This window comes from Mesoplodon mirus, assembly GCF_964341445.2.
Source record: "Mesoplodon mirus genome assembly, chromosome: 14".
Lineage (NCBI taxonomy): Eukaryota > Metazoa > Chordata > Mammalia > Artiodactyla > Ziphiidae > Mesoplodon > Mesoplodon mirus.
This window is the reverse complement of record NC_138990.1, coordinates 65,940,775-65,968,454: the sequence shown is the minus strand read 5'-3', so window position 1 is coordinate 65,968,454 and position 27,680 is coordinate 65,940,775. Positions and strand designations below refer to the sequence as shown.

Here is a 27,680-nt window from a genome sequence, read left to right as displayed (position 1 = left end):
CAATTTTGGTAATTTACTGTGAGAATCCCTTTGAATGTCCTTTTTCAGTAGTGATCTGACCCCATCCCCATCTTCATATAGCTTGGGAAATGCTCTCCAGGTCTAATCTTTGACTTTCCTATTTGAATGTGTGATTTCTTTTCATTACACATCTTTTCATTTTCCACCTTCTTCCCCAAATACAGACAAAGGTTTTAATTGATAATTTCTTGTGTTTTTCACTGCTGACTCAACACTTTAGGTTGTATCTCTAATTACCCCTGTGAGGTTCAGATAATAACTTCAACTTAAGTGAGTTTTCCCAGCTTCCCAAAGTCATCTGTTAGAGCCTGAAATAACATGTCATAAATCTTTCTGATAAACTCCAATTGCTATAGTCAAGCCAGTGGAAGATCAACAAAAATTGCCTAGCTTTTTACAGTCAGTACCCCAGCAAGAGGTGCAAGCAATTATTCCTTCAGCCTGTAATGTGTTTGCCTTGTATTAAACATTGTTAGTCACAGTAGAAAAGAGAGGTTGAACCTTAGAAGAATTTCAAGTTATGCCTTCAGGCACATTTGAAAAGGTTCAAAAATCAATTAGGCAAGAAGTCTAACTGCTAGTATTAAAAAGACAGCAAATATAATTACTTAGACCCAAGATTGACCCTGTGAAAATTATTTCTTCTTAATAAGCCTTCCTAATAAGACTGCTTATAAATTGAATATAAATATACATATGTATATAATTCTGATGTAACAGAAAGACTATTGCCTCCATTCATACTGGACGTATGCTAGTAGTTTTGAAGAAATATTCAATAAAAACAAATGAGGCATAAAACTGTCATAGATGCAAAATTTTCAGGAGCATGTCTGATTGCTCCCACCCTGTTTGCTCTTCCTGTTGCATTTGCCTGCCTGATTTCTCCTTTTTCTTCAAGGCAGGTCGTGTAGGTTAACCTAGGCTGTGCAGTCAGACAGGCTTGGATTCGTATCTTACTTATACCCCACATTAGTTGTGTGAGTTTGAGAAAGTTATTGGCCATTGAGTCTCAGGTCATAAACACAATGGAGATAATAACGGTACTTCCTTTTCTGGGTAGTTGTGGGGATTAAAGGAGAAAGTGCACATAAACTGCTTCAACTATGACAGGATGAGAGTTAGTGCTTGAGGAATATTGATTCCTGTTGGTGTTATCTCAGCTTGGGTAAACTACTGGGCATCCTCAGAAATGTGTCCTTCCCCCCCTCCCCACCCCCTGTGGTCCTACTGTGTTGTTGTTGTTTTTTTAGTAGACTTTATTTTTTAGATCAGTTTTAGGTTCACAGCAGAATTAAATGGAAGGTACAGAGACTTCCCATATACCCTGTGCCCCTCACATGTGTAACCTCCCTCATTATCAACATCCCCTACTATCGTGGTACATTTTTTACAATCAATGAACCTATATTGACAATTGTTATCACTCAAACTCCATACTTTACATTTGGATTGACTCTTGGTGTTGTACATTCTATGGGTTCTGATAAATGTATAATGCCATATATCCACTGTTATTGTATCACACAGAGTAGTTTCACTGCCTTAAAAATCCTCTGTGCTCTGCCTGTTTATCCTCCCCTACCCCCGGCTTCTGGCAATGACTGATCCTTTTACTGTCTCCATAGATTTGTCTTCTCCAGAATGTCATAGAGTTGGAATCATCCAGTATGCAGTCTTTTCAGATTGGCTTCTATCACTCAGTAATATGCATTTAAATTTCCTTCATGTCCTTTCAGAGCTTGATAGCTCCATTCTTTTTAGTGTTGAATAATATTCCATTGTCTGGATGTACCACAGTTTATCCATTCACCTACTGAAGAACATCTTGGTTTCTTCCAAGTTTTGGCAATTGTGAATAAAGCGGCTGTAAATATCCATGTACAGGTTTTTGTGTGGACATAAATTTGCAGCCTTTTTGTTTAAATACCAAGGAGTGAAGTTGCTGGATTGTGTGGTAAGAATATGTTTAGTTTTGTAATAAGCTGCCAAACTGTCTACCAAAATAGCTGTACCATTTTGCATTCCCACCAGTAATGAATGAGAGTTCCTGTTGCTCCACATCCTTTCCAGGATTTGATGTTGTCAGTGTTTTGAATTTTGGCCATTCTAATAGAGGTATAGTGGTATCTCATTGTTTTAATTTGCAATACCTTAATGACAGATGGTTAGAAGCTTCTTTTTATGTGTGTATTCACCAGCTATAAATCTATTTTGGTGAGGTGTCTATTCGGCTCTTTGGCCTATTTTTCAATTTGGTAGTTTGTTTTCATATTGATGAGTTTTAAGAGTTTATTTTAGATAAAAATCAGGTCTTTCACAAACATTTTCTCTTAAGTCTGTTATATGTTTTTTTATTTTTACATCACTAGAGTTCAGTTTGTGTATGCCTTACATTGATATATCAATATGTATGTATATGGACCTTATCTTAAAAAATGGGAAACAGATTCTGAATTTGTTTTGTATCCTTGATAGACTTGTATAGTCCCCTGCATGGATAGAGATACTCAATGATTAATTGACCAAGGGAATAATTAATGTCCAATGGAAATCATTTCAGTGTAGTGACACCCCAAATTAAGGAGTTCCGTAGAGGGACCCAAGACTAGTGGTATCAGGCAGGGCCTGATACAAATTATATGATCTTCCTGCTTCATTTTCCAACATATTAAGATGCATTGTAAATGAGCATTAAGGACCAAGAGAGTCACAAAAAGATTCTCCTACAATTGGACTTAAACTTTCCAAAGGCTTTTCAGAGTTAAGGGACTTATAGTTAGATCACTTGTATAGGCAGAGGTGTGGTCATTGGATTATAGAACAGATGCCTTAGAATGAGGCAGGTTATAGCTAATCCTTTTTTGGTACAGATTTCAAAACTTTCATGAACAGAAAATACTGTAGCAATAGTGAAAAGCAGACAGTAATTCATTCAAAAATATTTTTAGTATATCCCATGTGCTGAAGCATTGTGTGGCAGCCAAAGATCAATTTGACATGTATGTTCTCAAAAAGCTTTAATGTCCTGTAGAGCAGAGGAGTTATATGTACAAATGATTATGGCGCATGGTAAATAGTTATGTGCAATGAGGATGTGCAAAATCAGGAGAGGAAGAAATTAATTATGGCTGGAGCAGAGAGTGGGCCATTGGCTCATCTAACAGATATTTATTAAGCACCTACTGGGGTTCAAGTTTCATGCAGGATAATGAGCTGCAGGGATGAGTTGTAAAAATTCAGTACCTTCAAGATCCTCACAGTGCAAGAATCAGGTCCAAGGGTAGTGAAGGCTTCAGGAAAGTATATAAGGAAAAAGCTTCTGGAAGAGGTAATATTTGGACTTGACATCAAAGGGTGGTAAGATTTAGACTTTTGGAGACGTAAGAGATGTGAGGGGAAGCACATTCCAGATATTGGCAACAGAAATGGCAAAGGCACCTGACTCTCACATTTCAAAAGACAAAGAATCTAATTTCTGATTTCTTTTGATGATTATTTTATATCCAGGAATGTATTGTTAACATACTAGTAATAGATTATATTTATTGAGAACTTACTTTGACCTAGACATTATTTTAAACATTTTACTTTTTAAAAAAAAGCTCATGTAATCCTTATTAGATCTCTGAGGCAGATATTATTTTTATTCCCAATTTTACTAAAGGAAGCAATGGCTTGTCTCACATGGGATTGGGACACACCTGCAGGCACAGTTGACACTTAAGTTCTACACTGCGTGTCAAAGCCACGACAAAGCTCTCAGGATCCTGTCTCCACAAAAGAGTTCAAAACTCAAAATATTTTAAAAACGTATTTCAAGATATGTCCGTAAAACCAAATATGTGAGAGAGAGAGAGATTACTCTGAGCCAGTAAATATAGACTCATTAAGATTAAAGTCTAAATAAGCAGTCTTGTGAAACATGGGGTTTTTATTTTCTGGAGAATGGTGGACCAGGAAGGCATCTGCTTAGGTGAGAGGATATAATGACAGGTGAAGAGAGAAAAATGGGTTTTTTTAACTCCTATTTAGAGTTTATCTTCTCTATCAAGCAGAATGATACACTAGAAAGGGTAATATAGATCTGAGGAAGTTTAAGCCCAAGATAAATAAGAGAGTTTGTGTTTTCAGACAGCAGAGCTGGAAGGGAGTATTCTGGATGAAGAAAAAGGTTTGAGTAAAACTAACACAGATGGAAGATCTGGAGGGGTGGTTAAAACCCTATAATTGCATTTTCAAATCCACAAGAATAAATACAGAGATCTTGCTAATGAACAGTGTGCGGAGGTCTGAGAATTTTAGTTTACTAAAAGCAACTAGTGAGTGTAACTATTAAAAAACCCAGACAATGTTGATAGGAGAATAATGCCTTAATTAAGGAAGATAGCACACTGTTTAGCACCCATCTTATGTGTTGCATTTAAGCTAATGTGTTCTATTAAGGTCCTTTAGAATCTAAGTTTATTAACAAGCTGGGTATCTGAAGGATGAATGGTTAGAAAAATTCTCTTAATGATTGATAGTTAAAGCATGGAAGATGACTCTCCAGGAGAAGACTTGAGCTGAGGGTGGAAGGAAAAGGACTGGATAACTGTTTGCAAAAAGGCGAAGGGTTGTCATATGGGAAAAGTGTACAGGTTACACTATATTGATCCATACTGCAGACACATTAAAGAGAGGTAACTTTCGCTTCAAAAGGGTTTTCAAAAACGAGTAGGCTGCCTTGAGAAGTAGTAACATTACTGACAGGTTTCAAATGCCTTTTGTCAGAGATATTTTAGAACAGTTTCCTGCATCGGTAAAGAGTTTGGGCCTAAGACCTCTTTCCTATTCTAAGATTTTTGTTATTTTCTTTTTCAGTATTTTAAGAATCTTTGGCAAAAGTCCCCATTTCTTTCACCAGTTGTATCCTGGTGCATCATGGTGTAATCTAAAATAATGGACCAGGAGAAATCCTATGAATTTCCTGTGTTTATAGTCTCCAAAATACATAGTTGTTTGTAACTTAAAGTTTTAAATAACCTGAGAAAATAAATGGAAATAAAGCATTATACCTAATGGGAGTCAGTTCAGAGGTCTAAGTTTTGGAAAGGAAATGAGAGGCAGACAATGTTGACAATTTTATTTTTTAGAGTCCTGATATTTTAAAAGGAAACTCAGTTTACAGGCATTCTTTTAAACTACCAATAGGAGAACAATAGACCATTTTTATGACTAGTAAAGTGAATGAGTCAATACATAGGTGTTATCAATTTTCTCTTTTTGTGTTCATATATTTGGAGAACTTGAGCGTTGCCTACTTTTTAATCGATAATCATATATGGTGCACGTTAACCATATATCATCCATAATCAGTGCATTTTGGTGGTCTGTGCTAATGTCTGTACAGTTATTTGTTAGGAAAATGTGTTGACATAGTCCAGCTCTTATAGCATAGATTGGACATTATGATGTTTTAAGCTAAATGATGAGTCAACAATGCAGTAAAAATAAAAATAAAATGAAATGCTAAGATAGAATTTTAACTTAGAAAACAAATTTATAAATCTGTATTGAAAATATTTTCATAATTTCTTTTTACAGCATTCTTTGGGTATAAAATAAATTGTAATAGCAAAGTTTGAGATAACTGAGAGTGCTAATTAAAACAGGAAATCATATTATCATTATTTCAAAGGACTATGGAATCATTTAATTTTGACTAGGAAAGCTAATCAGAAGCTTTGGGGTCACCAAACCAATTGTGCTGGGTTCACATTTGTTGCATCTTGGTCCAAACTTAAATGCTTCCCACATCTCTTACTCATCTATCATTATGTGTCATTATTGAATCTGTGAGTTAAGTATAGATCGTTACTGGTTAGTTAATTGGAGTGCAACCAGAGCCAATATTAAATATTCTTCTTTCTTTCTTTCTTTCTTTGACATCAAAATATGCTCTTTGCTTAAAGAGAAAGTGTTTCTGTTATTTTTCTGTTCATTTTTCAGGGCAGCACGGGTCCTATCTTTATGATTTCTTGAATGAAGCATTCTCTTAGATCTGGCATTCTTGGGCAGCATCTTGCATAAAATTAGCTCAAATTAAAAATTCTATCATTAAAAACTAGGTCCACACTTACAGGCTTAGGGAGAAAGAGAAGATGGCAATGATTGAGAGGGCTTTTTCAAACAACTAAGATAAAAATTTAACAATTTGCAAAATTTTGATTTATAAATGAAACTTTGAAATATTTATGGAAGGAGAGGATTAAAAAGGTCTGTGACATGGTCTTATGTTTTTAAGAGAGATGTTAAATGAATTAGAAAAAGAAACAAGATGAATATTAACATTTCTAATCATGACCTCAAAAGTTAACTAAGAAAGTTGAAAAATTATAATTAAAAATATTTCTAATGGGTCAATTCATATTTCAAATTTCAGCAACTCTACCTGTTAAATTATGTTTATTATTGTGATACAAGAAATAGCTAATGATAGTTTATTTCATTTCTTATGAAACCATTTAAAGCCTTCTTATAATAGTACTATACATTGTTTTTTTGATACAATAAACCTGGTTACAGAATTTAGATCCATATTTGCTTGATTATTGATTGTGACACACAGACTTAATCTGCTGGGAAGTTATTAATATTTCTTTTTAAATATTAGGCTTATCACTATTGGGAAACTACAGTGAAATCTCTCATTTCCTTTCCAATGGAGTCACAAATTTTATTTAGCAAAAAACTCCATGACTGTCTCTGTTAGGATGATGATACTTCTATTGGGTTTGATTGGAAGTTTGAGCACATCTTTCCAAAATGACAGCTAATACTAAAAATGATTTAAATACATCTGCTAGTTGGGAAGAAAAAAAGATACTAAGTAAAATCAGGGATACAGACAAGGAGGGAGAGAGGAAAGACACTGGCCATTTCTCTAGTTGCTCCTCCATTACAGAGTCTCTGAGCATCTGGTGATACCCAGAATTATAATAAAACCTAAAGGGTATTGTGCATCCATTTCTGTTCCCAGGGCTCCTGAAGTATGAGAAAAGCTGCTCTGACCTTAATGCAGGTGAAGATGTAGCCTACTAGTAATTCTGAACACCTGGACTCTTTTAATACCCATGAAAGAAAAGTTTCTGGGCTCTGCCTACCTCCATCTTGGCAGGTTTGTCAGTGCTCAAAGCCTCATAAGATGATAAGGATTTTGAGGCCCCAGGACACTCTCATGTGGCCTCTTCTACTTCCAGGGGATCTTGAAAGGTGTGCAGAGGGAAGCAGCATTCTGTGACTAAAAAGCATTAGCCTGGAGTGAAATAGGCTGGTTTGAATGTGACTAGATGGTGTTTTAGCTCTGTGATTTCAGAGAAGTCACATACTTGCTTTGAGTCTCAGATATCCTCTACATGATGATTGTAAGGTTGACAAACAGAGTTACTGTGAGGATTAAAGGAGTGAAGGTTTGAAAAGTAATTGATGTATTGCTTGGTATACACAATAGCAAGGATGCTAGCATCTCTCAGATTCCAAGAGGCTTACTAATATCACATCTAAGCTGCAATCTCCTTTGAGCACCTTGGACCCCTTCTGAGAAGCATAGTAGTTAAATATGGTTAAGCACACAAAATCTGAAACCAGATTGCTTGAGACCAAATCACAGCTGTGATGCTTATTAGGCATCTGTTTCGGGGCAAGTTATTAAACCTTTTGAGGCTCAGCTTCCTCATCAAATAAATGGAAATAATAACATATATTCTAATATAGTATTTCTTATAAACTGCTTAAGAGTCCCTGCAACATAGCAAGTGTCCAGGAAGGGTAGCTTTTAACATCATCAGTATCACCATCATCATCAATTCATCGTCATGCATCCACTGCCAAATACAGCCTTTCTTAAGTTTCCACTCATTTGGAAAGCTTGGGCACTAATATTACAAAACAGTGAATAAGTTGGATATGATTTCCATTTGGCCTTAGAAGATATTTGTGATTAATTTCTCAAGGGATTTTTATCTTAATGAGTTTTGATTTATGTTCATTTTGAAAGAGTGGACATGTTTGGCAAGGGAAGTATATAAGTTGGATATGAGATCATAGCATATGAATCTTGCTGTGATTTTTAATAATGAAAGATTTATCACGGTTAACCCAAAGTCCACTGGAGAATACTGTTAATCAAATGAGACGTGCCTTCCTATATGGCACTGGCTTTTCAACTATTGTCAGGGCAGACCTTTAAGTGAGTGTGTTTTGTACTTCAGTGGGTATCCACTCTTCAGTTCTTCCTTCATAAAAGGGCATTTTTCACAGACAAGCATTGTCCTTTTGCTCATCAGACTCAATGACCAGCTCCACCCTAAAGTTCTCAAGGTCCTTTTTCACCCCCAATATAAGGGATCAGTTATTTGAGGATGGGGGAAACAAGGAAAGAGATAACTAGACAGAAGGAACAGCAAAGATCCTGAGATGGGACAGAATGTGCTACACTCATGGAAATGGAAATCCAGTGTGACAGAGCAGTGAGAAAAAGAGAGAGAGAGAGAGAACATGTGTCCTTTTGATAGGTGGCTAATAACTTGACTTTGCTCCCGATACTTATCTCTCACTCTGGCTTTACTGTGTCATCAGAATGCACAAGTCTCTTCAAAATACCCTCTGGCTCTTCCAGGGGAACCATGAAAAGAGATGCTCTCAAGGAACCCCCAGTGATTACTGCTCTGGAGAAGTTAGCAATGAATATTTACCTCAAGTTCAAAATGCTCATAAATTATTTGGATTTGAACACTTTGTGTGTTTTTGGCTTCAAATTTCTAGGCCAAATTGCAGGAAAAATTTATCTTCTGACTTCATTTATTTAAAATTTTCCAGAAAAATAATTAGATGAAAATTTCTCTTCTTATTTAAAGTGACTTGTTCATTACCTGGAAACCTGCATTTTAGGGACTCAAACATTGAACTTTGTTGATTTTTCTCTTCCAGAGCAGGGAAGGTAAAAGGGTCAAAGGTGAAAACTTTTCTTTCTTCAACTAATTTGTAGAGGGTACTTGAAAAACAAGTCAAATGATTTCAAACAGTATTTTTAAGGGGAAAAGTGTACAGAGAACTCTTGCTACATCTTGAGATAAAAGAGCTCTCTAGAGAAATGAGTTAACAAGACATTCTACCCCACAAAGAAACTAAACATGTTACATTAGCTTTGAAATATAACCACAGAATGATCAATCATTTTTTGACATTGTAGAAGCAAATGACTTTTAGAAAATGTAGTGTGTCCCTGTTGCTTCAGAAAGTCTTTATGTATTACATTTCATAAAGCACATTGTTGAATGAAACTTAGGAACAAACAATTAGATGAATGTCAAGATACATACTGTTAGGTTCTACATATACATCAACAATTTGCCATTCTTAGATTGCAAGATTTTTAAAATGTGATTAGCTATCTATTTTCCAATTGCTTTATGTCTGCAAATGATATATTTTACTTTTTTAATGTATAATTCAATAATCTAGTTTTATCTCCTAGATAAATTTTCTGGATAATCCCTACATATGTTCATACATAATTTACATATCTCTGTCACTACAAAGAGTCCATATATTTATATCTGAATCTGCATTTGTACATAAAAGCATCTGTCTTTATACATACATATTTCCCCTCCTCAGGGCCTGTGCACATACTGTTTCCTTTGCCTGGGAAACTCTTACTCTCATTGTTGATTGCTTCACCTCTTCAGCTCCTCAGAGAGGCTTTCCTGAATCATTTAATGCCTCTCATAACACCCTGCCCTTTTACTTCTTGACACTTAGCATACTTTATATGCTAATATAAATTTTAATGTATAAAGAAATAATAAGAGACTTAGAGCTTCATAATGGCAGTGGCGCTGTTTTGTTAACCACTGTTTATCCAGAATTTGACAGAATGTCAGGAATATAGTAGTGAAATCCATCTGTATTTGATGAGTGAATGAATGGATAAATAAATGTGAAGATTAAACTCATGTTATGATATTTCCAAAATTTGAGTATCATTTATGCAAGAAAATCATATAATTTAGGAAAATGAATGTATGTAAACACAACCTACATACATTTTAAAAGTTCTAAGTCCTGGAAAGAGTGGTAGTGTTTTCATGAAATGGACTGTACCTAATAAATACTTGCTAAATGTTTCTTGACCATTACTTTATTTTCGTGGCAGTATTATTATTTTATTAAGATGAAGAAAGATCATAATCATCGGAAGCTTCAACCTTAAAGAGTCTATATTCTCTTCTGAAAACTCTTTTGTGCCAAAATTACACACATAAACATAGATTTATTTTTGATGGCTTCAGAAATCGTTACTTACCACACTGGGGATAATAGAGTCTTGCTGATTCTATAGAAAATAGTCTTTGGTGAATGCATTTCTCTGCCCATATGCACACATTTGCTTTTTCTAAGGATGTAAACAGGTCATCCTGGACTAGGAGTCAATAAAAACAAAAAGGAGAAAGGTAGCACTGTCAGCTTTTCTCTTGGAATGCGTTTCAAGTTAGGGCTCCATTTGAAGCTTGTGAAACCCAAGATAGCATTTTTTAGAAGTCAGTTCATCAAACACACCTGAAAATATTACCTCACTATTATTTTTCACAATTTACAAACACAACTTTAAAAAATGATATCCCTTCCAAACTAACCTTTTCATTTCACGTATAGCTTATAAGCATTCACCGAGTCATTAAAAATAACTGCATTTATCTCTTAATATATTTTTGTTTCTTAAAGGTGTGTTTAATACAAAGGCTAATTTTGTTTTACTTACAACCTAGTTACTAAGGTAACATTTACCATGTAGAGGACTAAATTCACCATGCAGAGATGTTTTGTCTCTTGTCTGAAAAATGGTGTGCTCCGTGCTATGGAATAGAGTCAGACTGCAGTTACATAGTCAGCTCCCCTTGAAAATGATGGTTCTGTGACACAACAGGTAAATGAAATACACAAATAATCCCAAATCTCTTTTATAGGGAAACCATTTTACATAGAAATGCCAACAGCTACTGGAATTGATAGAGCTGAATATCCTATCCCTGTCGAGTTCCTGGTGGAGGTAATAACAAGCAGTGTAATGGCCCAAAGATAAGGAATCAGAGAAAAGCAGGGAAGCAAATGTTATGGTTTTAATCAGCACCAGAAACCCAGTATTTATTGCACACAGTTTTCTGAATGACCAAGAAATCTGATCAAAGCTAGTTTAACACCCACAAGGGTTTTAAAGGCAGTAATAATAAAACAAATCAAAAAACATAAAAAAAAAAAAACAGGCCATATGTAACCAGCGCTCTGAACTTTTGACAAGGCTTAACTTAAGCCAGTGTCACCTTAGATCTCCATACAGCAACCCCAGGGGTTTGTCATGATGCCAGACCACTGGGCTAAATATTCAACCAGAGGTCTTACCTGTGAAAAATTAAGAACCTGAGATAGGTCACCAGCCAAATCAAAGTCTGTTTGATTTTTGATTTTCCAGAGGAAAAAAAACTTAATGATAGAACACATTCTTCATATATAAGGACACATTTAAAGATGAGTATTTCTGTTTTATGATGGTTGCTATTTATTTCAGTGAATGGAAATGCAGAATTAATTATCTTAATGAGCTGACTCTGATTCCCAAGAGGATAAATTAGTTTCATTTTGTTCTGCAGTTGTATGGCTTCATGCAGAGATATGCTATTTGAACCATGGGAAAGTACCGTGAAAAAGGCTTGATTACATTTCTGAACCCATGACCACATTGGAAAACTTCATAATGGTTCAATAATGTCTTTTAAAATACAACGGATAATCCAGTATTGGCTCAACTGGTAAAACAAACAAAATAGAGATAGTCTCAAAATAACAATATTAGGGTGATTGCCCCTTTCAAAGACACACCTGCCAGTCATTTAGTGGGCTAGTTTCATTCCAGCATTATTCTGATTCTCAATTTAATTTCATCTAAAGAGAGAGAATGTGAGGAAATGGAGGCATTGAAGAGTCGGTGTTATCACCAGAACTCAGGGTCTATCCGTCCTCAAGAAAAGAACTCAACACCACCATCAAGTCCTACAAATGTAGCAAGACGGGTTCTTACCCATAAAGCCAAGTCTCTCCATCCCCCCTGGAGAGGATGGTTATAATTTCTCAGGGAAAAAACACGTATGGTTTACAAAAGGCCTCCTAGGTTACTCTGAATCATTGACCTAGTGGGATATCCCCTTTCCTGTCATAAACTGAAGAATTTCTGATTTCAATAGATAATACAATCCTAGATCTCAGCTACTGTATAAATTTTGAAAAAAAAAATCTAAGACTCAAATTCAAACTTAGGTGCTTTTGATTCATTTCAAAAAACAAGTCCTTCCCTCCTGCCTCCCTCCATCCCTCCCTCTCTCTCTCTCCTACTCTCTCTCTCTCTCTTTCTTTGTTCTCCTTCTGTACTAACTACTTAGCCATCCATTTAGCTTTTTGTAAAACCATAGTATCATTGACATGGCAGGGGTCGTAGAGGGTTGTCTAATCAAGCAGACTCTGCTTCAGTACAAACAGTGGCTGGACAGTTTATCCCATAGGTGAGCATGAGTAGATTTTAGAATGTTCCCTCTTAAGTCAAACAGTAGACCCATGCTCTGACTTTGGTCAATTTTCAGCTTTTCTGAGCTTTAGCTTCTTTATTTGCAAAATAGATATGCTACTTCATAAATTGTTGTGAAGATCAATGAGGTATTATGTGTTCTAACTAAAGTGTAATGGCTATATTATTCAAGCATTACTTTAATTAACTTCCATCAAACTACTATGAAGTAAAACATTGTTTGCCAAATGTAAGAATAACAATAATAGGAGTAAGAGCCCGGCCCTGGCCTTGTCGCCGACGCAATTGTGGGCAGCGAGTCGGAGGACGAAGAGGACTTGGACGATGACACAGTAGAAGGATGTGCTCTCACTCCCTCTTGCAAGAGCACCAGAATCACAACTGCTGAACAAGCATTGACAGGAAGACACTGGAACTCACTAAAAAAGATACCCCACATCCAAAGACAAAGGAGAAGCCACAATGAGACAGTAGGAGGGGCGCAATCACAATAAAATCAAATCCCATAACTGCTGGGTGGGTGACTCACAAACTGGAGAACACTTATACCACAGAAGTCCACCCACTGGAGTGAAGGCTCTGAGCCCTATGTCAGACTTCCCAATCTGGGGGTCCGGCAATGGGAGGAGGAATTCCTAGATTATCAGACTTGGAAGGCTAGCAGGATTTGATTGCAGTACTTCAACAGGACTGGGGAAAGCAGAGACTCCATTCTTGGAGGGCACACACAAAGTAGTGTGCACATTGGGACTGAGGGGAAGGAGCAGTGACCCCATAGCAGACTGAATCAGACCTACTGCTAGTGTTGGAGGGTCTCCTGTGGGGGTGGGAGGGAATCACTGTGTCTCACTGTGGGGACAAGGACACTGACAGCAGAAGTTCTGGGAAGTACTCCTTGGCGTGAGCACTCCCAGAGTCTGCCATTAGCCCCAGCAAAGAGCCCAGGTAGGCTCCAGTGTTGGGTCGCCTCAGGCCAAACAACCAACAGGGAAGGAACCCATCCCCACCCATCAGGAGACAAGCGGATTAAAGTTTTACTGAGCTTTGGCCACCAGAGCAACAGCCAGCTCTACCCACCATGAGTCCCTCCCATAGAGAAACTTGTACAAGCCTCTTAGACAGTCTCATCCACCAGAGGGCAGACAGCAGAAGCAAGAAGAATTACAATACTGCAGCTTCTGGAACAAAACCCACATTCACAGAAGGATAGACAAGATGAAAAGGCAGAGGGCTATGTACCAGATGAAGGAACAAGATAAAACCCCAGAAAAACAACTCAATGAAGTGGAGATAGGTAACTTTCTAGAAAAAGAATTCAGAATAAGGATAGTGAAGCTGATCCAGGGTCTCAGAAAAAGAATGGAGGCAAAGATCGAGAAGATGCAAGAAATGTTTAACCAAGACCTAAAAGAACTAAAGAACAAACAGAGATGAACAATACAATAACTGAAATGAAAACTACACTAGAAGGAATCAATGGCAGAAAAACTGAGGCAGAAGAACGGATAAGTGACCTGGAAGACAGAATGGTGGAATTCACTGCTGCGGAACAGACTAAAGAAAAAAGAATGAAAAGAAATGAAGACAGCCTAAGAGACCTCTGGATAACATAAAACGCAACAACATTCACTTTATAGGGGTCACAGAAGGAAAAGAGAGAGAGAAAGGACCCGAGAAAATATTTGAAGAGATTATAGTTAAAAACTGCACTAACATGGGAAAGGAAATAGCCACCCAAGTCCAGGAAGCACAGAGTGTCCCTTACAGGATAAACACTAGGAGAAACATGCTGAGACACATAGTAATCAAACTGGCAAAAATTAAAGACAAAGAAAAATTATTGAAAGCAGCAAGGGAAAAATGACAAATAATATACAAGGGAACTCCCATAAGGTTAACAGCTGATTTCTCAGCAGAAACTCTACAAGCCAGAAGGGAGTGGCATGATATACTTAAAGTGATGAAAGGGAGGAACCTAAAAGCAATATTACTCTACCCCGCAAGGATCTAATTCATATTTGATGGAGAAATCAAAAGCTTTACAGACAAGCAAAGGCTAAGAGAATTCAGTACCACCAAACCAGCTCTACAACAAATGCTAAGGGAACTTCTCTAAGTGGGAAACATAAGAGAAGAAAAGGACCTACAAAGACAAACCGAAAACAATTAAGAAAATGGTCATAGGAACATACATATTGATAATTACCTTAAACGTGAATGGATTAAATGCTCTAACCAAAAGACACATGCTTGCTGAATGGATACAAAAGCAAAACCCATATATATTGCTGTCTACAAGAGACCCACTTCAGACCTAGAGACATATACAGACTGAAAGTGAGGTGATGGAAAAAGATATTCCATGCAAATGGAAATCAAAAGAAAGCTGGAGTAGCAATACTCATATCAGATAAAATAGACTTTAAAATAAAGAATGTTATAAGAGACAAGGAAGGACACTACATAATGATCAAGGAATCAATCCAAGAAGAAGATATAACAATTCTAAATATATATGCACCCAACATAGGAGCACCTCAATACATAAGGCAACTGCTAACAGCTATAAAAGAGGAAATCGACAGTAACAGAATAATACTGGGGGACTTTAACACCTCACTTACACCAATGCACAGATCATCCAAACAGAAAATTAATAAGGAAACACAAGCTTTAAATGATGTAATAGACCAGGTAGTTTTAATTGATATTTATAGGACTTTCCATCCAAAAACAGCAGATTACACTTTCTTCTCAAGGGCGCACGGAACATTCTCCAGGATAGATCATATCTTGGGTCACAAATCAAGCGTCAGTAAATTTAAGAAAATGGAAATCATATCAAGCATCTTTTCTGACCACAACGCTATGAGATTAGAAATCAATTTCAGGGGAAGAAAGGTAAAAAACACAAACACATGGAGGCTAAACAATTCATTGCTAAATACCAACAGATCACTGAAGAAATCAAAGAGGAAATCAAAAAATACCTAGAGGGCTTCCCTGGTGGCGCAGTGGTTGGGAGTCTGCCTGCTGACGCAGGGGACGCGGATTCGTGCCCCAGTCCGGGAGGATCCCACGTGCCATGGAGCGGCTGGGCCCGTGAGCCATGGCCGCTGAGCCCGCGCGTCCAGAGCCTGTGCTCCGCAATGGGAGAGGCCACAGCAGTGAGAGGCCCGCGTACCGCAAAAAAAAAAAAAAAACCTAGAGACAAATGACAATGAAAACAGGAGGATCCAAAACCTATGGGATGCAGCAAAAGCAGTTCTAAGAGGGAAGTTAATAGCAATACAACCCTACCTTAAGAAACAAGAAAAATTTCAAACAATCTAGCCTTACACCTAAAGGAACTAGAGAAAGAAGAACACACAAAACCCAAAGTCAGTAGAAGGAAAGAAATCATAAAGATCAGAGCAGAGATTAATGAAAGAGAAACAAAGAAAACAATAGCAAAGATCATAAAACTAAAAGCTGGTCCTTTGAGAAGATTAACAAAATTGATAAACCATTAGCCAGAATCATCAAGAGAAAGTGGTAGAGGACTCAAATCAATAAAATTAGAAATGACAAAGGAGAAGTTACAACAGACACCACAGAAATACAGAGCATCCTAAGAGACTACTACAAGCAGCTCTATGCCAATAAAATGGACAAGATGGAAGAAATGGACAAATTCTTAGAAAGGTATAACCTTCCAAGACTGAACGAGGAAGAAACAGAAAATATGAACAGACCAATCAAAAGTAATGAAACTGAAACTGTGATTAAAAATCTTTCAACAAACAAAAGTCCAGTACCAGATGGCTTCACAGATGAATTCTATCAAACATTTAGAGGAGAGCTAACACCCATCCTCCTCAAACTCTTCCAAAAAATTGCAGAGGAATGAACACTCCCAAACTTATTCTATGAGGCCACAATCACCCTGATACCAAAACCAAAGATACTACAAAAAAGAAAATTACAGGCCAATATCACTGATGAATATAGATGCAAAAATCCTCCACAAAGTACTAGCAAACAGAATCCAACAACACATTAAAAGGATCATACACTATGATCAAGTGGGATTTATCCCAGGGATGCAAGGATTCTTCAATATATGCAAATCAATCAATGTGATACACCATATTAACAAATTGAAGAATAAAAACCATATGATCATCTTAATAGATGCAGAAAAAGCTTTTGACAAAATTCAACACCAATTTATGACAAAAACTCTCCAGAAAGTGGGTATAGAGGCAACCTACCTCAACTTAATAAAGACCATATGGTACAAATCCACAGCAGACATCATTCTCAATGGTGAAAAACTGAAAACATTTCCTCTAAGATCAGAACCAAGACAAGGATGTCCATTCTCAACACGATTATTTAACATAGTTTTGGAAGTGCTAGCCATGGCAATCAGAGAAGAAAAAGAAATAAAAGGAATACAAATTGGAAAAGAAGAAGTAAAAGTGTCACTGTTTGCAGATGACATGATACTATATGTAGAGAATCCTAAAGATGCCACCAGAAAACTACTAGAGCTAATCAATGAATTTGGTAAAGTAGCAGGATACAAAATTAATGCACAGAAATCTCTTGTATTCCTATACACTAATGATGGAAAATCTGAAAGAGAAATTAAGGAAACACTCATATTTACCATTGCAGCAAAAAGAATAAAATACCTTAGAATAAACCTACCTAGGGAGACAAAAGACCTGAATGCAGAAAACTATAAGACACTGATGAGAGAAATTAAAGATGATACCAACAGATGGAGAGATATACCATGTTCTTGGATTGGAAGAATCAATATTGTGAAAATGACTATACTACCCAAAGCAATCTACAGATTCATTGCAGTCCCTATCAAATTACCAATGGCATGTTTTACAGAAGTAGAACAAAAAAATCTTAAAATTTGTATGCAGACACAAAAGACCCTGAATAGCCAAAGCAGTCTTGAGGGAAAAAAATGGAGCTGGAAGGATCAGACTCCCCGACTTCACACTATACTACAAAGCGACAGTAATCAAGACAATATGGTACTGACATAAAAACAGAAACATAGATCAATGGAACAAGATAGAAAGCCCAGAGATAAACCCATGCACATACAATCACCTTATCTTTGATAAGGAGGCAAGAATATACAATGGAGAAAGACAGCCTCTTCAATAGTGGTGCTGGGAAAACTGGACAGCTACATGTAAAAGAATGAAATTAGAACACTACCTAACACACAAATAAACTCAGAATGGATTTGAGACCCTAATATAAGACCGGACACTATAAAACTGTTAGAGGAAAACATAGGAAGAACACTCTTTGACATAAATCACATCAAGATCTTTTTTGATCCACCTCCTAGAGTAATGGAAATAAAAACAAAAATAAACAAATGGGACCTAATGAAACTTCCAAGCTTTTGCACAGCAAAGGAAACCATAAACAAGATGAAAAGACAACCCTCAGAATGGGAGAAAATATTTGCAAACATATCAACGCACAAAGGATTAATCTCCAAAATACATAAACAACTCACGCAGCTCAATATTAAAGAAACAAACAACCCAATCCAAAAATGGGCAGAAGATCTAAATAGCCATTTCTCCAAATAAGACATACAGATGGCCAAGAAGCACATGAAAAGCTGCTCAACATCACTAATTATTAGAGAAATGAAATCAAAACTACAATGAGGTATCACCTCACACCAGTTATAATGGGCATCCTCAGAAAATCTACAAACAACAAATGCTGGAGAGGGTGTGGAGAAAAGGGAACCCTGTTGCACTGTTGGTGGGAATGTAAACTGATACAGCCACTATGGAGAACAGTTTGGAAGTTCCTTAAAAAACTAAAAGTAGAATTACCTATGACCCAGCAATCCCACTACTGAGCATATACCCAGAGAAAACCATAATTCAAAAAGACACATGCACCCCAATGTTCATTGCAGCACTATTTACAATAGCCACGTCATGGAAGCAACCTAAATGCCCATCGACAGACAAATGGATAAAGAAGATGTGGTACATATATACAATGGAATATTACTCAGCCATAAAAGGGAACGAAATGGGGTCATTTGTAGAGCCACAGATTAATCTAGAGACTGTCATACAGAGTGAAGTAAGTCAGAAAGAGAAAACAAATATCGTATATTAACTCATATCTGTGGAACCTAGTAAAATGGTACAGATGAACCGGTTTGCAGGGCAGAAATCGAGACACAGATGTACAGAACAAACGTATGGATGCCAAGAGGGGAAAGCAGCAGGGGTGGTGGTAGTGGTGTGATGAATTGGGAGTTTGGAATTGACATATATATACTAATATGTATAAAATGGATAAGTAATAAGAACGTACTGTATTAAAAATAAATAAAATAAACTTCAAAAAAAACAGTAGTAGAGCTCACAGGTGCTGAGTGGCTATTAAGTGTGCTAAGAACCTTATATGCATTATCTCATCAAAAGAAGATTACAGCATGATGAAAACATTCTGGATTTAAATAGTGGTGATGGGGGCTTCCCTGGTAGTGCAGTGGTTGAGAATCTGCCTGCCCATGCAGGGGACACGGGTTCGAGCCCTGGTCTGGGAAGATCCCAGATGCCACGGAGCAGCTGGGCCCGTGAGCCATAACTACTGAGCCTGTGTGTCTGGTGCCTGTGCTCTGCAACAAGAGAGGCCACGATAGTGAGAGGCCCACGCACCGCGATGAAGAGTAGTCCCCGCTCGCCGCAACTAGAGAAAGCCCTCGCATAGAAACAAAGACCCAACGCAGCCAAAAATAGATAAATAAATAAATTTATATAAATAAATAAATAGTGGTGATGGTTGCAGAACCTCATGAATGTTCTAAAACCACTGAAGCGTATACTTCAAAAGGGCAAATTTTATGATAGGTGAATTAGATTTCAACTAAAAAAACAATGTGTATGTGAAAGAGTTTTGGAAAATTACAAGTGTAGAGGTAGTCCACAAAGTGCTGTGAAGGATATAATATGAAGTAAGTCAGTCTTGTTTCTTACTCTCAAGCTCTTTATAATATGGTTGAGGAGTTAAAACAGGTACATAAGAACTAACACCTAAAACAGGGTATGAGGGAGTACCGTCATGAGCTTACAAAGTTTTATTAGACAGTCTGAGGACCAAGAGATGAGTGATGTACCCAGCCTCCAGGAGAGTGATATCATTGTCAGGATATAGTTTCATGGAATCAAAGGAGCTATAGCATTCCAAAGAATGGGGATATAATAAAAAAGGTATGCTATCCTTAATGAAGATTTGATGAGAAAATGAAAATACTATTTTCTTAGAATGTATGACCCTAAACAAGATCTTTCTAAGGTGGTATCACCCTAGATCTCAGGCACTTCTGGTTCCTTATTGTGTGGCGCTATGAAATGTAATCAGTTAAGAAGAAAGGTGTGGGCCTCCCTGGTGGCGCAGTGGTTGAGAGTCCGCCTGCCGATGCAGGGGATACGGGTTCGTGCCCCGGTCTGGGAGGATCCCATATGCCGCGGAGCGGCTGGGCCCGTGAGCCATGGCCGCTGGGCCTGCGCATCCGGAGCCTGTGCTCCGCAACGGGAGAGGCCACAACAGTGAGAGGCCCGCATACCGCAAAAAGAAAAAAAAAAAAAAGAAAGGTGTACTTTTCAGTAGCCCTACTCTTAACTCCATTCTCTGAGCATGCCTTGGTTTCAAGATCTTCTGGAACATGGACACAGTTGAAGACATTCTTTTTTACAAAGTCCCTCCAACTTGGTGAGGTTCCAGTACTGATATTTATTAGCTATATGAGTCAGGGTACATTATTTAAAGTCTCTGAGCAGATGGGGAAAGTAGCACTTAACTTTTAGGTCAGCTGGGAGTTTCAGGTAGTTACTTGGTATGTTTTTCAGTGCCTGGTACCTGGTGAGCCCTCTGGTATGTAGGGCCTAGAAAGAGAGATGGGGGACAGAGAGAACATATCTTCTATGTCCCTGGGTATCTTTGGGATCCACTGGCTGTATTACAGCTGTCCAAACGCTGGCCACACAGTCGGAGGCTCCCTGAGAACCTTTGGAACCCTCCCCAACAGTGCTGCTGCCAGTCCCTTAACTCTTTTGTGGGTGTGAATATTTGCATGCATGATGTATCTTCTCAATTTGATTCAAAACTTCCTGAAGGGCAGAGAACACACTTTACTTGTTTGTATTGTCTACACACTTAGCAAATGCAGAATTCATATTATTCGATTTTTATTTATTAGCTGAATGAATAAAAAAGTATAAATCAGTAGGGAAAGTGGAAGATGGGAGTGGTAACCTCTTGTTTTTGAAATGGTGTGGGGTTTCTTTTGGGGGGACAGGTTGCGTTTCCAGCTCAGTGCCAGGTTAAAATAACTGGACCCAAACCACTTCTTGACATTATGGCCCATCTAGATTGGTAAACACAATCTCTACCAGCCAGTAGGACCCCTAAGTCATTCATTTGGAAATGTTTTGGGGTTAAATGAACAATGATCTGAATCAGTGTGTTTGTTTTAAGGTTAGAGAACAGGCGGCTCTCTGACTTTGGCGCTCTGCAGTGTCACTTACTCCCGGCAATAGTGACTATAGGCCCCAGTGTCCCCTTCAGCCTTAAAACCTCTGTTCCTTGGTGAGGGTTAGTCTCTGGAAGGGCAAAACATAACACTCAGCCTGACTCCGACTTCAGTTGACAACGTAGACTTGGACCATGAGAGTTGTTCTGTACTCAGAAACGAACGCAAGCATTGAGTGCATTTGAAGACATCGTCAAGTTTTCTCTAAAGGGGGGCCCTGGAGTATAGAACTGTATCGTGTTGCACAAAAGAAGCTTATAGACCATAAACAAGCCTCCTTGCTAATCTACATGCCATCCTGGGTTGCACACTTGTTCAGTTGCTTAGTGATACTCTAAGAGTATGATAAATAAATGAACAACAAAAAAAGAAGACAATTTTTCACTTTTTACTGTTTTCCTGGACATAGTTGAGCCAAACGCTTCTTCATAACAACCCCAGAGTAGGGGAAAAGAAGCAGTGGACGTATGTGTATGCCATACACAAGCTAAAGCTTTATATATGTGTATTCTGTTTCATCTGTTTCGAATGCATATAGATTGAGCTATATCTGCATCTATAACACACAAACATCCTACTTGAAGTATGCCCAAGATATTGAGTATACCATTAAATCTTGATCTTTGTTAAAACAAATATTTTTCCAATGAATATGTGATTCAGATGGAATTAAGAGATGCATTAACTATGGTGTCACTTGCTAAAACTTTCAAGTTCCTTTCTGGTGTCATCTTCATTTTTCCTTTTAACTTGGCCTAATAATATAATCCTTATTCCGAAATGAGCTTTTGTGAAAAAATCAGTAATTACCTTTGTCACTATTTATTTAATGAATCCATGGAAAGACTTCATTAAATTATAAATGCCTTGTTACTGATATTCTCATAATAGATTTTTGAAATTATGGTGGGAGCCAGTTATCTATTTCAAGGAAGACACAAAGTTGAAAAATCAGTACATGTCCAGTGAAATTACTGCCGGTTTTGCTAATGCAATGTCATGAGAATTTGCCAGGGACAATCACATTTAATCCCAGAGAATAAGAATTTAAAATGAATTTTTTTAAATTGTAATTATCTATTGGCAAGAAAGTTTAGCAAGTTTTGTTTATATAATTGAAATGACTTGCTACCCTGTCAATATGGGAGGGATGTGTTTTGAGAATATTTACAGTTTCTGAATGGATTTATAAATATTGGTCCTCTAAACATGCTTGATATTAATATTTTATAGTTTATATACCTTTTCTAATTTATTTGTTTTTAGGGAAAAAATTGGCCCATTGGCTATTATTTATGCTTAAGTTGTTTTTCAAGGACTTGATGCAACCTGGGGTGAGGTAAATAATGTCTGAGTTAGGGTACAGTCTGTTATTTGAGCCTACTTTGGTGGTATTCAGTTCTGGTCTATCTGACTCTGGAGTTTGAATCCATGAGATGTTAAAGATGTTGGAAGTTGAAGAATCAACATATGCAGGGAAAGGTGGGCATCATTTAAAAGTCAGGAGCTTTCCAAGTATCAGCGATTCTCACTGTTTCTTAATAGTTTGTTTTACTATGTTGCAATAAATGAATCCCTGAGAAATCTGGGCATTTCTTTACCCTAGAAAATAAGCATTTTACATTTCATATTGCAGAAACATTTACGGATAAGGTAAAAGACTCTTTTTCAGAGTTTGGTGCATTTTGTATCTTTAGCATTGTAATGCGTCTATTCACAGAACTTGAATCTCCTTACTGATTAGAACTCTGATGAAAATAGCCTACTATAGCCTTCCTATCAGAACAAGTAGGAAACTTGAAGAATTTCTTTCCATCTATCCTGGGATAAGGTGCATGACTATAATAGAAGAGACAGTAAAACAGTCAGCTCTAGAGTAACAAATATCTCCATGTACTTGTTACGGCGAAAGAGCTGATTCCTAGGTTGCAACAGGAATTTAAACCTGATCTGTCGAATATTTCTTCCTGACCCCAGTAAAGTCTAGGAAATGTCTCAACACTACCTTGGTCATTTTTAGATAATAAAAAAAATAATCTGTTCATGTTTAGACATAAGTAATTTCAGCTTACTCCTTTGTAATAATGAATACAATTTCAGTTAAAGCCAGTCCCTTATCCCTTTACCCCTGCTTGGGCTGCCTTAGAGCTGCCACTTGCACTGGGTGAGGGAGCAAGGTTGTTTCTCCTCTTGTTTACACGACGTTTACTCTTCTTCTCCTTGACTCCTCCAGGGATGAAGCAGGAGAAGAGGAGATAAGGGGCAGAAATGATCTTACTTGGCTAATACAATAGTAACTGTCTAACTGTGCTTAGCCCATGCTTAAGATTGACACTGAGGGGCACTCTTGGGGGGCATTTTGGTGGGGTTTTTTTAGTTCTCTTAACCACCTCCTTCAGATGGTCATTTAGGATTTCTGCCTCAGTCCCTGGGCACCCATCACTACAACTCCAGGTTCTTTCTCTTGAGTTGTCTTAACTACTCACCACCTCTCTCCCCAGGGGACCTCTTGGATAGAATACAACACAATTTAGTGTTGACTCTCTAACCCATGGTCCACGTATAATGCTCACATGTTCCTTCTAACAAACTAATGTACGGGTGGGCCCTGGTGCAGTAATAACTTGTTGCTCTGCCATCAGAGCATCAGCCAGTCACAGTCTCTCCCCTTGAAGATTTGTCAGGCAAGCGTCAAATCCCAGGCAAGGGCAACTGGGGTTGCTGATTGCCCCAACAACTGCCCCAAGTTCCAGGAGACAAGTATCAAACTTTCTGAGGTGTTCCATTAAAGTCCCTTTCCTGAGCACCCCTAAGATAAGGGAAAAGTAACCTTCTACCTTGGCGGTACATGCAAATCACATCACATTCAAAAATCCTCTTCTAATTATCAATCGCTTCTTGGTCTTTCTTGCCTCTTTAATGGGCTGCAAATAGGTAATTAATTCAGGGTCTTAAAAGCAGTTTTCAGTGCTCTTCTTTGCAAGTCTGGCTTAGGCAATCTTGTACCTCATTTTGTAAAATGGAAGTAGAAATCTGTGTTTGTTTGTTTGTTTGCTTTTTACTTATTGGTATCTCAGGATTGAAGCTGAAACTGAGACAAAAAGAGTCCATTTTAGCATCCTATTATGTCCACATATCAGTTGCTTACTATCCTCTATAAAATTATTTTAAGCACTTATTGATTGATACATACAATCTGCAAAGCATAATAAGAGGCTCCGTGGTGCTCCTGCTCTAGCCAGAAAGATAAAACAGGTAACAAAGAACAACCAGATTTACCAAATCTGCTAACTGCAGCTAGAGGATGACCCAATATTACTAAAATTCAGCCTAGTGTAATGAGTGGGAACTCAACCTCTGGAGCCCGACTGCCTGGGTTTGAATCACAGCTTTTCTCTTTCTAGCTGCATGACCTTAGCCAAGTTACTTAGTCACTCTGTGCTTCAGTTTCCTCATCTGTCAAATGCAGATAAAATAGTACCTCTTTCCTGGGGCTGTTAGGAGAAATACCAGAGTTAGTATTTGTAAAGTGCTTAGAACACTATAGAAGTGTTGTCTAAATAAAGATAATAAACCTCTTAAATAAGAATCTTAAAAAATTCCCTGTGGAGTTATATCACATATGTGTTAAAATATAAATATGCCATGTTAAATATTTTACTGAAAATAAGCAAATAGGAATTCTACCAAAGTGAAAAAGTAATGAGTGCTTGCACCAAAGACCTATGCTAAAAAGATGTCTAAAAATGTCTTTATAGGCCCTTGGATAAGAGGTTAGTGTTTATTGGAATCCTGTTGTTTAGTTGTCCTCTGAATCAATCTATCAAAAACCGAAATGCCTTACAGTGGCATATATTTAAAAATAAGGATCTTGAGAAATATGGTAGAAAATAAAAATAAGCCCAGGGGAAAACAGTATAGCAAGGGTCTATGCAGCTTGTAAAATTTCCCTACTCACTTTGACTCTGAGTTTCCTAATAACCAGTCAGAAAGGAAATGTGCTTTTAAGTCATATTGTTCATCAAGCCCAAAACAAATCAAAACACAATAAAATAAAAACCATACTAACCTATTATTAGAAAGAGATCTTTTATGGACACTAAGAACCAGGAATAAGAAATATAGAAGGGGACAATGACAATGATCAGTGTCCCAAACAACATCTTCAAATACTTCCCTTCAATTAATGCAGTGTTATACAAGATTTTTTTTTTTTTTTTTTTTTTTTACAATAACGCTCAGTGTAAACTGATGCCATGCTCTTGCTGCTTAGTTCAATGATGAGAATCCAGCAAGAGGTCAAGAGGATGTGGTCCAAATCTTCTGGTTTCTGAAATTCTGATTTTAAATTTCTGCAGGAATGGATGGACTATATGTCCTTTACATCCCTTTCCCCCCATGTCGTTCCTCTCAACTGAGGTTTGATAAAAGGTGAGCTGCAGACAGTTTGAGGTTATGTGCTCTGACAAGGGCCCACAGTGCAAGTATTCTGTGCTACTGATTAAGGGCAAATCCACATGCTTTAAAAATCAACTGAACTTATGGTAGAGTTGACAGCCCTGCTGTTAGAGAAGGCGTCTCAAAGACAGAGGACATAAGCACATGTTTCTCTTTGCTTCCTTGTATTATGAAATTATAAAGTTAACAGCCACAAACTTTGCACTTAGAACGTTGCTTTACATAATTCAGAGAGGTAGTTACTTTTAGATACCCATATCTTAACTTCATCTTAGCTTAGGTATAAATGAAGAATGAGGGAACTGAATTCTAACTCTAGCACCCCTCTATTTAGTTATGTGAACTTGAACAACTCATTGCACCTTCCTGTATCATAGTTTCATCATCTGCAAAATAAAGAAATTCAGTGAATTTCAGATTCTTAGCATATGATGATTTTTTGGTGTGTAAATAATGATTGTACTCATTAAATGCCTGTCTGTGTACCATACCCTGTAGAGTGATTTTCTATATTGTGAGCTTTTGTCCACTTTGTATTTAGAAATAGACTTCATTGCTCTGATTTTACCAGTTATTAAAAGGGAGAATTTCAAGCCTCATTTTTCTCGTGAAATGGAAGGCGTGGATTAAAGGAGCTATGTTAAAGAACATTAAAATATATCCTTTAACACAGGCAGCTGTGCGCCTTGTCTGTGGCAACCTCTGGGAAGAAGGCAGCTCAATTCTCTTGAAAAGCGTGTCTTTTGGAATATCAGTTATCCATGAAAGAGATGCTTCAGATTTATCCAAATGTTAAGAACCTTGTCGGAGCTTTTCAGAAGTAAAATCGGAGGAAAGCAGCTGTTGTTCTGAAGCATGTTTTTAAGCAATACCCTGTAGGTAATTCTTAGTAAATGATGATGAATCAACACAACTTCATATAACTCTTTCTACTCCCTTCCTCCCTTCCAGCATCAAGGAAAAATCGGAGTTAAATTTAATGTTGGGACAGATGACATCGCCATCGAAGAGTCCAATGCAATCATTAACGATGGGAAATACCATGTAGTCCGTTTCACGAGGAGTGGTGGCAATGCCACGTTACAGGTGGACAGCTGGCCAGTGATTGAGCGCTACCCTGCAGGTAAGCCAGTGAATGTGTATCGGGGGAAGATTTTATGAAAAACAAACTGGAAAACGAAGCATTGTTTTCGTCCGTTTCACCCAATTGTGGGTTTTCGGAGAAACCATCAAGTATTTATCAGATTTTAGAGTCACGTGAATGTAATGCTGTCCTAATCTGTTCTTGGTACAGTGTACAAATGGCATTTTATAGGAGAACTTGAAGGCACACGTTATTGTTTGCAAAATTCGGGACATCAGTGAAACCAGAAAAATGCACACATAAAAGGCACAACATGTCAAAGCTCTTTGTTAACTGGATCCTTGCATTTGAACAAAGGAAAGGCTTTGTCAAAAGTAACAAAGTTAAATTTTAAACCTAAGAGAGGGAATATCATAACACTTTTCTCTGAAAGAAAATAGGAGAGTTCCTTTGATGGTGGTACATAGCTGAAACTCACGAAAGCTGCAGGAGGACCATGGGACAAACAGAGAAATAGTAAAGAACTATATATAGTACCATAAAACAGCAGTTATAAGAACATGTAAGTAAATGAAATTTGTTTTCACTGTCATATAACCATGGGGTTTCGCAAAGATTCTGTGACACTAGTAGTATTAGTCATTTCAAGTCTATAAAATGTATGTCAAGCTATTATTGATAAAATAAAAATTATCCTGTTCATCATTAATGAGTTTTGTCAGTACTGTTATTGAAACAAAGGCAGTAGATTAGAAACTTAAACCAGTGTTACTTGTGATTGCATATATTCTCAATTTTTAAAATGCTATTTTAAAGTAAAATCCAAATTAAAAGTCCAAAGGTATTTTACTGAAATTATCATCCTTTCCATATTTTAGTACAAAAGAGGTTACTAAAAACATCAGTCTCAT

The 27,680-nt window shown here is 37.3% G+C and overlaps 1 protein-coding gene across 37 annotated transcripts in view; it reads left to right on the top strand.

Moving 5' to 3' along the window:
• Positions 1 to 27,680, top strand: part of NRXN1 (neurexin 1) — a gene marked incomplete at both ends in the record, with an annotated part of 1,125,847 nt that overhangs the window by 926,534 nt on the left and 171,633 nt on the right. For all 37 annotated transcript variants that reach the window (XM_082643223.1, XM_082643222.1, XM_082643212.1 and 34 more), the window contains one exon: positions 26,637 to 26,808. In XM_082643223.1, the coding sequence (XP_082499349.1) occupies positions 26,637 to 26,808 (172 nt within the window). The remainder of the gene's footprint in view (positions 1 to 26,636; positions 26,809 to 27,680) is intronic.